This window comes from Pleurodeles waltl, chromosome 9 (assembly GCF_031143425.1).
Source record: "Pleurodeles waltl isolate 20211129_DDA chromosome 9, aPleWal1.hap1.20221129, whole genome shotgun sequence".
Classification (NCBI taxonomy): Eukaryota; Metazoa; Chordata; class Amphibia; order Caudata; family Salamandridae; genus Pleurodeles; species Pleurodeles waltl.
In genome coordinates this window covers 1139989856-1140002398 of record NC_090448.1, presented here as the reverse complement: position 1 = coordinate 1140002398, position 12543 = coordinate 1139989856, and the positions used below count along the sequence as shown (strand labels likewise).

Here is a 12543-nt window from a genome sequence, read left to right as displayed (position 1 = left end):
GCTTCCTACATTGGTGGCGCAGCTGTGGGGTACAAAACCTGACATTTGCTGTACCACTCAGTTAATAAGTGATACAACTAAGGAATCCAAAATTGTCTTTAGTTAGGAAAGTTTTATTCAAATTTTCGATTTTTCCACATTGTTTAAAACTTACTTTAGGGGCCTTGTGTTAAGTCCCTGTAGGAAAGTACCCTCTTTCTTGGCATGGTTACCCCCATTTTCTGCCTGTTGTCAGTGTGTTTGACTGTGTTCATTGGGATCCTGCTAACCAGGACCTAAGTGATTATGCTCTCTCCTTTCTAACTTGATAACTTGGTTATTTACACCCCACATTTGGCATACTGGCGCCACCATGTAAGTCCCTAGTATATAGTACCCAGGTGCCCAGGGTATTGGGGTACCAGTGGATCCCATGGGCTGCAGCATGTATCATGCCACTGATGGGGAGCCAAAGCAAAGTGTATCTGCGGGCATGCCATTGCAGCCTGCGTGAAAGGGTGCCTGCACCCTTTTCCCTACAGGTCACTGCACAAGGTCACTGTAAGTCACCCCTATGGCAGGCCCTCCCAGCCCAGAGGGCAGGGTGCAAGTACCTGTGTGTGATGTCACCCCTGCACTAGCAGAGGTGCCCCCACGAACTCCAGTTCCATTTTCTTGGACTTCGTGAGTGCGGGGATGCCATTTTATGCGTGTACTGAACATAGGTCACTACCTATGTCCAGCTACATAATGGTAACTCCGAACCTAGGCATGTGTGTTATCAAACATGTCGAATCATACCCCAATTCTGTTGCCAGTATTGGAAGTATGATTCCATGCACTTTGGGGGCTCCTTAGAGGACCCCCAGCTTTGCTCCCACCCGCCATCTGGGGTTTTCCGGGCAGTCCAAGCTACTGCCACCCCTCAGACAGGTTTCTGCCCTCCTGCTCCTTGAACAGCTCAAGCCCAGAAAAGCAGACCAAAAGGATTTCCTTTGGGAGAGGCGGGTAACACCCTCTCCCTTTGGAAATAGGTGTTACATGGCTTGGGAGGGGTAGCCTCCCAAGCCACTGGTATGCTTTGAAGGGCACATTTGGTGCCCTCCGTGCAGAACCAGTCTACACCGTTTCTGGGACCTCCAGTCCCCACTCTGGTGCAAAACTGGACAATGGAAAGAGGAGTGACCACTCCCCGGTCCATCAGCACCCCAGGGGTGGTGCCCAGAGCTCCTTCTGAGGGTCCGTGAGTTCTGCCATCTTGAATCCAAGGTTGGCAGGGACCTCTGGGAGCATCTGAGTGGCCAGGCAGGTGACGTCAGAGCCCCCTCCTGATAGTTGGTTACTTGAATAGGTGACCAATCCCTCGTTCAGGGCTATTTAGGGTCTCTCTATTGGGTGGGTCCTCAGATTCAGCTTTCAAGATTCCAGCAGGACTCCTCTGCAACCTCTACTTCGTCTGGAACCACATCTTGACCCTCCAGGAACCGACAATCTGCATCCACGACAAAGACTCTGCTTGCAACATTGTGTCCACGGCTTCTTCCAACTTCTGCAACATTTTTCCGGCTGTGCATCCTGTGAGGGAGGCAGGTCTTCAGTCTACACGAGAAGGAAGAAGGTATCTTCCTTGGAGTCACTCCCCTGCATCCGCAGGCACCAACTGCAACGACGACTGACTGCGTGGATCTCCTCTCATTCTGAGCTGCATGGATCCTGCATCGTGGCTGGTGGTCTGGAGTAGTCCTCTTGGTCCTCTCTACCAGCTGTCCAACTTTGGTGAAGGTAAGCCCTTGCCTTCCCATGCAGGACAGTACCCCTGTGCATTGAGTCTCTTGCAGCTACCAAGGCTTGTTTGCATCTCCTCCACGGGTTCTTCAGGCTCCATGTAGCACCAGCCCACAGCACTCCTTCCTGCGATGCACAGCCCTCTGCGTGCTTCTCCTGCGGCGTGGGACTCTTCCCCAGTTGTGCTGCGGGGGCTCTTCTGCGACTTCTGGTTCCTCGTCAAGTAGGTCTCCTGTCTGGGCTGCCTCTTCTTCTTTGGACTCCCCCCGTGGGTTGGGTCCTCCTGGACCTTGCTGGTCCCCGGCAGCTCCACTTTTGCTTCACCGCAACTTCTGCCTTTGCCAAGGCTTGTTGGTGGCTTTTCCACCGACAGCAATCATCCATCCAGCGTGGGACGTCGACTGCATTCCTGACAGTCTTCGTTCTACCATCGACCTACTCCTGCAACCACAGCTGGGCAGGTTAGCTCCTGCTCCCCCTGGACTCTTCTGTGACTTCTGGACTTGGTCCCCTCCTTCCACAGGTCTTCCTCTTCAGGAATCCACCGCTGGTTTCTTGCAGTCTTGTCTGGGTGTTGCATTTTCTTCTTTTCCTTCCTTTTGGGTGGTTTGGGAAAATCCGGTAACTTACAACTTTCGTCCTGGTCGCTAGGGGCACTGTGATACTTACATCTTGGGGTTTCCTAGTACCCTCCAGCTCCCCTCTACAAATTCCACTTACCTAGGTGGGGGTCCTGCATTCGCATTCAATTTTTTTAGTATATGTTTTGGGCTCCCCCTAGGGTCACGATTGTCTATTTGCATTTGCACTGTTTTCTATCACTTTTTATGACTATTACTGATATCTAGTGTACATATTTAGTGTGTTTACTTATCTCCTATTGGAAGGGTTGCCTATCTAGTGTTTTGGTACTATGTTACTGTAATAAAGACCCTTTATTTTCGTAACACTAAGTGCTTTCTTTCACATGTGTATGTGCTGTGTGACTACAGTGGAATTGCATGTCTCCTAGATAAGCCTTGGCTGTTCATCCACAGCTACCTCTAGAGAGCCTGACTTCTAGACACGGCCTACACTACACTAATAGGGGGTACCTGGACCTGCTATAAGGTTTAAGTACCGTAGGTACCCACCAAACACCAGGCCAGCTTCCTACAGTCCAAAGTACAAACTATTTAGAATTTGAAATGAGAGTGACAAAGAAAGCCAACCAATGATAAGAAAGGGGCAAGCTCAAAGCCCCTCAATGTTCATGGTAAGCCACAATATGTCTTGCAACAGACACAGCACACGCTGTCTAGTAGGCTAGACCTAAAACGACAGGCACTTCAAACTCTGGGATCAAGATATGAAGCAAATAATTTTCTCAGTTTACACGTTCCACACTAGATTTTTATGCCATACAGCCACTGTTATCCTACAGTGAGAGGTCTGTGATGTTCTAGTAGTGATTGTTTACTTTCAGGCAATAAAGAAGAGGTTCCAGACAGGAAAAAAACAGTATCAAGTCAAATAAATGTCTACCATTTGATTTAGTTCCTAGGCAGTCCGGAGTACAAGGTGTGAAAAAGTGAAGGGTTTGAATCTTCGGGACTGACTTTCAAACAAAAAACACTTGAAAACTGCCACAAAAGATGGTTAAACATGACAATTGCTAATTTTAAGTTCTAAAAAGATGAGGCAAATTCCCAGGCAATGTAACTGGCCCAAATCTGTGCCCAATTACCACCTGGTTGTAGCTTTGTTTTGGCCTGTCGTATAGATGGCAAGGGAGCTACCGCATGGTACGGAATAGAGGGAAGAGGTGGGGAGATTCTTTGTCGCTACTCCCATGCTGTACAAGGAGGGCAGTTGGGGGGTCTTGCACTGCAGCTGCCAGCAGCAGCTCTCTTAAGTCTGCGTCTGGGGTTGCTGGACCCAGGATTAACAGGTCTGATATTTGCTGGGCTGATAATTCTGATTCCAGAGACAAATCAGTAAATTTCTGGAGAGACATCTCTTCTTGACATACCACTCCAGACATAATAAGGGCATTTGTGGCAACATGTAACAAGTGGTTCTGGTTCATTTGGTAGAGTCAAATGTAGGGAAGACCAGCTACAAGTCCACGGTTCTTGCAGAAGGCTGGCTGCAAGTTGTAAATAGCACCGACAAAGTCCCTTGAGGAATCAAATCCCCACAAAAGTCCCATGTGGAAATGTAGGGATCTAGTAAACGGTTGAGTTACAGACTTGTGCAGTGAAAGGGAAACCTTATGCAAGACTGGGGCTGGATTTGAGCAGATTAAGGCTCCCTTGTGGTACTGTAGAGGTCAGAGGATGCACATGTTCACCAGAGTCACATTTCTGAAATGTTTCTCCTCATTGATCTCTGGCATTGCAGTTTCTTACTGGGTGATTGTGGCCAACTGGACTGCAAGGTCTTCATGCCTCCTGGGTGACCGCTCCACAAAGCATCACCACCGACCCCCCTACTCAGACTTCAACCAGTTGGCCCTTTCTCTTTGTTGTCTTGGGTACCGGCCAGCTCCTCTATTTCAGCCCTCTTCTTGTTCCAAGTCATGGCAGAACAGGTCTTGATGCCAGTGTCAAGGAAAGACAGAGCACCACTAAGAGCTGTGTACCTTGTAAATCATCCCTGTGCTGGGACCAGCAGAAAAGTATTCTCCAGGCTCAGACAAATACAAATCAGTGTTTCAAGGGGAAAAATATTTATTCCACTTTGTGGTGCTGTGGGGAAGCTAGACCCATCCAAAATGCAAACTTCAATCAAAATTCAAACTCTACTCCAATCAGGAGGTAGTCACCCACCTGGACTTTTCCATGTCCTGCGTGGTATGTAGTGGCAAGTTGCTTCATATCAGTCACGCGGGTTTATTGTTCTGGATCTGATATCCATGGCCAAGTTACACTGGTTGGTAAATTACTCCAAGCATAACACAGGAAATTGGGAGGTCTGAATTTCAGGAAAAGTAATGGAAACTTAGTTTGGCAGATGGGTTGCTGCTCTGCCTACCAGATAGCAGCAGTTTATGGGCAAGGATCTAGAAGCAAAGAGCATGTAGATTGATAAATCCAGAGAGGATACAGGCAACCTAGAGGAAAACCACTATTCTGTGCACACATCTGCACTGCCCTTCATGAACATAGTTCTCCTTGCACTTGTTCTCCTAGTCCCATGCCACGCACATGTAACACGGATGCCCCACATATACCCTAGGAAAAGTAAGGACACGTTACAGGGAACTTGTGGATTTCACACAGGAAGGGTCAGTAGGCTGCCCTCCCCCTTAAGGGATCCAGGTAAGGCCTGACCAACTTATCAGCTGCTACCAACCCCGTGGTTTACCAAAGATTAGTAGGAGTTGGGAGCAGTCTCTACTGACTATGGGTTGGGGTGCTGGGACATATACACCCCCTCACAAGTGAAGTCCAGGATCTACCATTTAATACCTTCAGCACATTTAGGCACTTCCATCAGATCCAGGCTGTTGAATCCAATGAAGTAAAGAACAAAGGGCATGCCCAAAAACAAACAGGGCATGGCTAGGACATTGGCCTCCATAGTGAGAACTGTTAGAAATTGGGTTACTGGCTGAGGGGGTTGAAAACCTACTCAAGTAGTAATCACAATGTCCGTCAGGGTGAAAAAACAAGCAAACCCCAAAGTAACCTGTGCTTAACTCTCTTGGAGCTTGACACAACAGCAGGCAGGCTTAACTTAGAGGCAATGTGTAAAGTATTTATCCAGCACTTCAACCAGTAATAAAGTAAAAACACAACCAAAGAAGAAACTCCCACACCAATTTAGAACAAGCATTTGCAATGCAATGGGTCTTGCATTTGCTCGAGTTAGAGCTATCAGCGTTGTAAACTCCTAACCAGACTTTTCTTGTCACATAAATTGACAATGAAAAGTAATACAATTTCACATAAGCAAATCCAATTCAAAGCGGCACTGCATGTGCATGAAGGAGACACACAAAAGGAAAAAGAAGTTTGCTCGCTGTCAAACGTATCGGCAAAACTGCAATTAGCAATGTAATAGGGTAAATGCCCAAGGCGGTAACCAAACTGCCCCAAGGATAACCAGCCCATGAACAAGCGATAGTGATGGGCGTGGGTAAAAGCCCAAATAGATAACACATCGGAAAAGCAGCGCTTGCGCGCTGCTATCCTCAACCAAAAAACAGAGCAAAAATGTGATCAATTATTTGAGAACAACATTTTTAAAAATCCAATCGGTAGAACCAGAGAGGTGCAATTTCAATGTTTTAGGTAAAAATAGTGCCTGAAAGCAGTGGGCCAACTGTGGCTATCTGGCTATGCCAGACAGGAACAAAGTCACAAGTTCAGGCCGATTGCGATGGAGCGTCGGCCAGATACAGGGACCAAAGTACCTTAAATTCTGGTTTGTAGGGTGTTCCCACATCAAGAATGCACAGTGCAGTGGCAGTTCACAGGAGCTGTGGAGTTGCAATATGGAGTCCTGTGTCATTGTTGAGGATGCTGTTGATGAGGGGCTTGCGATGCGAAGGCCTCCATCACGCAGCAGTGATTACAAAGAGACTGCAAATTGCAATGCTAGGTCCGTTGGCATCGAGGATGTGTCGTGCTGCAGTGGTACCGATACAGATACGAGGAGATACATTGTGCTGCATTGGTGCTGCTTCACAGGACCGCCGCTAGACTGGCAATGCACCCTCAGGCCCACTTCCAAGGGGCCAGGTTTTGGGTGCTACCACTTGGGGAGTAGGACTCACAGCAGACAGAGTCCGTGTGCTAGGTTCATGGTGGATGGAGCCTTTTTGGTCCCTGAGGCTCTGTCCAGGAGGCCAGCCAACAAGTCCTTGGAGTCACTCTAGTGGTCCTGTGTTCAAGATGCGGCCCAAGTCCTTTCACTCAGGCACAAGGGCAAAAATAATAGCAGTTCTTGCAGAGTAGCACAGCAATCCTTCTGAGTCTTCCACAGGACCAGAGATGTACTGAAGGGTTGAGTCTGAGTATCCAATATTTATACCTGTTGGCAGCTTTGAAGCATGAAAAGGTTCTGAAGGTTTAAAACCCCGTGTTTTTCGAATTTCCTGCCTCCCTGCTCAGGCCCAAACTTGTCTGGGATCACCAGAGACTAGTGTCAATCCCTTTGTGAGTGTGCTCAGGCAGAGCCATTGTGATGTGCGAGTATGGTGGGTGGCAGCTCTTCCCCTTCATCAAGTCAGAGAAGGCCCATCCTGCCAACATCTATTGCTGTTTGTCTCACTGTCTCAGGGCAATACACAAAGACCAATTGCCAGCTACACCTAGGCATGTGAGCCAGGATACAGGCTGTAGACATCAAATGGCTGGAACAAGAAAATGAAAACTTTCTATAAGTGCCTTTTTGAGAACTGGGACTTAAAATCAGACTTTACCATTGAAGAGGGCTTTAAAGTACAATTCTTTAGACACTAAACTCAACATTCTTATCTGCTCTCAAGTGAAAGTGATCACTCATTAAATGTAATAAGTTTAACTAATGTTATACTAAGGGAGAGACGGGCCTTGCAGTAGTGAAAAACAAATCTAAGAGTTTTTCACTACCAGGACATTTAAGAGTAAACGTGTACATGTCCAACTTTTTTAATACACCGCACCCTGCCCTATGGGCTATTTGGGGCGCACCCAAGGAGTGATTTATATGTATTAAAGAGGGAGGGTTAGGCCAAGCAAAACATTTATTTTGAAAGGTCAAAATGGCAGCTTAAAGCTGTACACACAGATGTCAATGGGAGGCCTGAAACATATTTAAAAGGCTACTTAAGTAGGTGGCATAATCAGTGCTGCTGGCCCACTAGTAGCATTTAATTTACAGGCCATGGGTACATGTAGTGGGGCCTTATTAGGGAATTACAAGTAAATTAAATGTGCTAATGTACCATATTTAAAAGGAGCGTGCACACGCACTTTAGTAGTGGTTAGCAGTGGTGCAGTGCGCAGAGTCCTAAGGCCAACAAAACGGATCAGCAAAAAAAATTGAGGAGTAAGGAAAATTTTTGGGCCGTTTTAGAACCTGTAGTAGTATGCTCTATGTTACTGCCAAGTGTTCCTTCTCTGCTGTCTTCAAAATCAATTACCAAAATCCTAAAAGAATAATTTGAAAACTTAACGAAATCATAGTTTTTAACTGAAATTCAGTGCAATGGTCATTCAAAGGAGCCACTGCGAATTGATGGGCATTTGATGGCAGATGCAGGTCGATTACTTAATCCCTCCATTACATACCTGGTTTCGTAAGGCAACAGCTGACTCTTGCAGGTCTCCCTTTGTCAACGGTTCTGTTGTGTGATATGGAAGGAAAGTAACAAACCCCAAGAACTTTGCCAGAAGCCGAAGAGTCATCAAGATTGAGGTAAAATGTTGTTTCTCATCCTACAACAAAAAGGGGGAGAGACACTTGATGAATTAAAATACAGAAGTTGAAGAATTTCCAACGGAAATCAAGAGTAAGAGCTCATTGTGCAAAGTAGGACAGGTCAAATAACTTAAGTCTTTTATGGTTGACAGGAAAGTTATTTCCATTAAAGTAAAAAACAAAATTTGTTATAAAAAATAGCTATGTTAAAACTGAGTTTGAGTTTGTGTCCATGTGTGCTTACATGTTTGTACATGCGTGTATCCCTAAACACACAAACAACAGAAGGCATGTTGAAAGGGAGTGGGTGATGAATAGTTTCCACCATGCAGCATGAGAAAGAAAACCTGTGCGATGGAAGTTAGAAAGTAAAATGTGCAATTTTGTTTTTTAATGCACGCAGAGTGTCATGGCCATCTCGGCTGTGTATGATAATGAGCACATCACTTAACCAACAGAGGCAAGAGGCGCACCTTCCTGCCCCAAGGTATGACCATGTGGAGGTGTGATCATGATGGTGCAATTACTGGTGGCAGTGTCAAAGGATGTGGCCAGAAAGAACTTTAGGGTCGCAAAGAAGCCGAAAGTCTAGCCTGCAATGTTTGTGGGCTCAGGTATAAAAAAGGCCACATCATTAACCAAACAGCTTGTTATTCTAGGGGTCTCTTTGGAGAAGGAGTCTCACTGTGGTTATTCCAAGGGTGCAGCCACTCTTCTGGGAGTGGCAGATCTTGGAGAAGACAGGACACAAATACAGTGAAACAGGTAGGAGCATTCAGTTTATTTTTTGAAAGACAAGTGTATTTCTTTTGTGAAAATACCATAACAGACTATAGCACTTCCTAACTTCATGACCACAAAGCAGAAAGAATATTAGTCAAGATTGGAACAATTGAGATGTTGGCAATTTCGAGAGGTTGGAAAAGCTCATAATTTCTAAGAGTCATTCGTGAAACAATTCTAATACTGAACAAACATGTAATCATTGTTGTGGAAAACTTTAAGAGGCAGTAGTTATTTGAATGACCTTTAGTCAACTTGTGAACAGTTAACAAGTTATCTCTTATAAAAAGAAACTGTCCCAGCATGAATAGTTTTAGCCTAATAGTTTGCAGTTTTGTTGAAAAAGGAACCAGTGACGAGTCAAAACATAGAATATGTGCTAACCCTTTCTTTTCAGATACCAGGAATCAGCAAGTAAACAGCAGAGAAGTATGGTTTATCTACTATACGACCTGCAAAATCCCTCCTAATCCAATGCCGCTCTCGTTCCCAATCACTCTCCCCAGACCACTTTCCCTCATCGAGCAAACGTCAAGCTTCAGCTACTTAATACTTTTAATCACTGCTGCAGGAAGTTGGGCTTTGGAGAATACTGCTCCTGAGGAAATAGGCTACATGATCGATCAAGGAAAGAGAAAATCAGCAAACAAAGAGCACAAATCAAGGATAGGGGAGTTGGGATGAGGAGTAAATGAGAAAGTTCATAGGGAAAAAGGGCATCTACGGGAAAGCCAAAGAAACAGAAAAAACACTAAGATACTGAAAAAAAAACAAAAAAAGTTTGCAAAATAATTTAGAGCAAGTTAACGTATGTTTACCAAAATAGAATTACGTACACTGGACCCTCAGACTTATATATTCTCAGACCCTGGGAATCCATTAGAGAATCTCTGAATACTTCAGGCCACAGAAGAAACACTTTGGATTTAGGAACATAGTGCAAGCCAGTTCTAGAGTTGTATTCATGCCACCCATTCAGCTCAACCCCCATTCTGTTATACAACAGTCTAGTGTCTCCACTACTTTGGCAGACACTGGATTTTTCACTGAGCTAACCACTCTGTATTGTACTCTCCAAAATAGGTTTCAATTATGAAGCATTGCTTGCTCACATGGTTTGAATAGAGGAATTTGGTGCATTCCAGGAGGACAGCCGTTTTTTTTCTTCTCAGTTTTGTTGGGTCGACGCTGCTGCAGAGAAACTAACGAAAGCTGCAATAACACTTGGGCACAGTTATCCTTTCTTTCTTGAGTCAATATATGAAATGACACTACTTTATTTCACTCATTCTTTATAGTTTTCGAATTGAGTGAGTAAATTTATAAAGTGTATATCGATGCAACTAACCACCTTAAGGTGCTATGCAATGAGTAACCGATGAGGAGAGATTAATTCAAACATATATTTCTTAAAAAGACATCGCAACGTATTATAGTTTGCTTTCAGCTATAAGCAAATGCTAGGACAGGGCCTAAGACACAAACTACTTTTCCTTAAATGACAAACAAGCGGTAGCGAGCATAGGATGCAACGTCCCACAGAACGGTGAAGACATAAAGACACAAGTTTAATGCCTAGGTAGACAGAGAGGTGGCCAAACAGTGCCTCATGCTTGACACATCAGAGGTTGGACTTAGCAATAGGGGTCAGGAGAGGTCCAATAGACAGTCACATTTTACAACCTAGTCGTTACCTTAACTGCAGCGTGTTGAACCCGCTGATGGCTCTGTATCAGGCAAAGACTCAGGCATACAAGAAGGAGGAGTTTAAGAACGCACCCACCACACTTGGCCTCCCAGTCAAAGCGAGTATAGGAAGGGTCCAGTTTGAGCAGACGGCTACACAACAGCTGCAATAAGATTCTGAGGATCAAAGAATTGTCTCTAGAGACCTCCAGATTCACAATACTGCTCTTCCGAACAATTGTGGTGCTGAGAATGTCAGTGGGAGTTGCTTTTAACATCTGTTACGAACAATATCAAAGACTATCTTTTCACCACTATTCATTTAAATATTTCCTATAATGTGTTAGGTCCAAGGGTACAGGTGAGCTTTCATGTACCAATATAACATAGTATGTGGTGGGTTCTTATTAAAAACACAGAACAAGAGTGAGTAACATTAGTGAAACAGTTTGGAATAGCAACAAGAACGGACAGGTGAAAGCAGGTGAAATGTGGATTGGCCAGCACGGAATGTAAATAACAAAGTCAAAGAATCATAGTTACACATTTTTTTCAAGGTTCTACCAAAACCAGAATATTGAGTTGCATCCAGATAGCGAGAGAGGAGAGTAGCCCTGCAAGCCCAGGTGTGAAAGGGTTGTGGGGGGCACAAGAGATTGAGCGTCAAGCTGCAGCTGGTTGTTTTTATCTATGGATCACCCTAAGAAAGAGAGGAAGTCGGCACCCTAATTTGGTGCGGACCACCAAACAAACCAAAGAAGAGCAGCAGCAGTGTATATATGGTGACATAGGCCAAATGAGAAGATCAGGAGAAGCAGGAGTATAAGGTCAAAATATAATTTGATCGGAGAAAGTAGTAATGTCTAAGAGCGAATCTGAAGATATGCAATTCCACTGCCTGGGCTTCTAGGGCACAATGTAGTTGGACCTGTTTGAAGAGTAAAAAGATGGACAGGATTCTGCTGATCAGTCCAAGAGCACAAACATACACATCCTGCCCTGAGCTACAACTGCTAGAATGTCAGAAGAATCCCAGGGAGACAATTTCAGGTCCATGAGCTCTTAATTTAGATGGAACATGATGTAGACATTCATTCAGCCCACACGAATCTGGAGCTAGTTCGCTACAATCATGTACCACAGTCAGAGACACTACACCGGTGAACAAGCAGAACTCGGCCAGCTCGGGCTTTTCAGCAGATGTTTCTTTACAGGTTCCACCTTGAACACATAGTACACCTCCCTGATGCAGTGATCGGTGGAAAATGTTACTCTTGAATGGAAAAAGCTATTAAAAACATGCCAAAAAGGCACCCATCCTAGGCAGAAACAAATGCTACTGGAGAGTCAGTAGCTTTATATCAATTTCCAACTATCTTCCATGAAGGGACTTTTTCGCTTTTTCATAACTTGTCACAGAAAAGGTAGGCTCGCCGAATTTCAGGCTGCTTAAAAATATGAAAAAAATAAAGATCAGACCAGCCGAGCGCAGCGAATTTATGCGCTGGGCAGAATATGAGAGCATTCACATTATGAAGGATACCACATGAGGGAGGAGCTTGATGGAAGTGACTAGCACGTGGGAGGGTCTACTGGATGATCTGTGATTAGATGAGGATCAATCAGTGTGAAGTTCCCCCACCAATTCGTAGGGAACACAGAGTACCTGCACACAATATGGACACACACCAGTATAGTTCCACACTCACCCAGGCTAAATCATCTACATAGTACCTTAATCCCTAGGCAAGCGTCCTCCCAACACTTCAAGATCTCGCTTAGCGGCAGCCGGTGGTACTGCAACAACCTTTCACAGATCTGCCCTTTTGGTGCTTGTTAGACAGGACTGCTACTGAGTTTATTATACTACTGCTGTTGCTGACGTAGAACAAATTTGCTACTATGGTGTACAGTGTGCTC

At 45.0% G+C, this 12543-nt stretch overlaps 1 protein-coding gene across 1 annotated transcript in view; it reads right to left on the bottom strand.

The window, feature by feature from the left end:
• CDAN1 (codanin 1) overlaps positions 1-12543 on the bottom strand; it is a 219765-nt gene that overhangs the window by 107143 nt on the left and 100079 nt on the right. The window contains exon 13 of the mRNA XM_069208913.1: positions 8025-8171. Coding sequence (XP_069065014.1) covers positions 8025-8171 — 147 coding nt within the window. The remainder of the gene's footprint in view (positions 1-8024; positions 8172-12543) is intronic.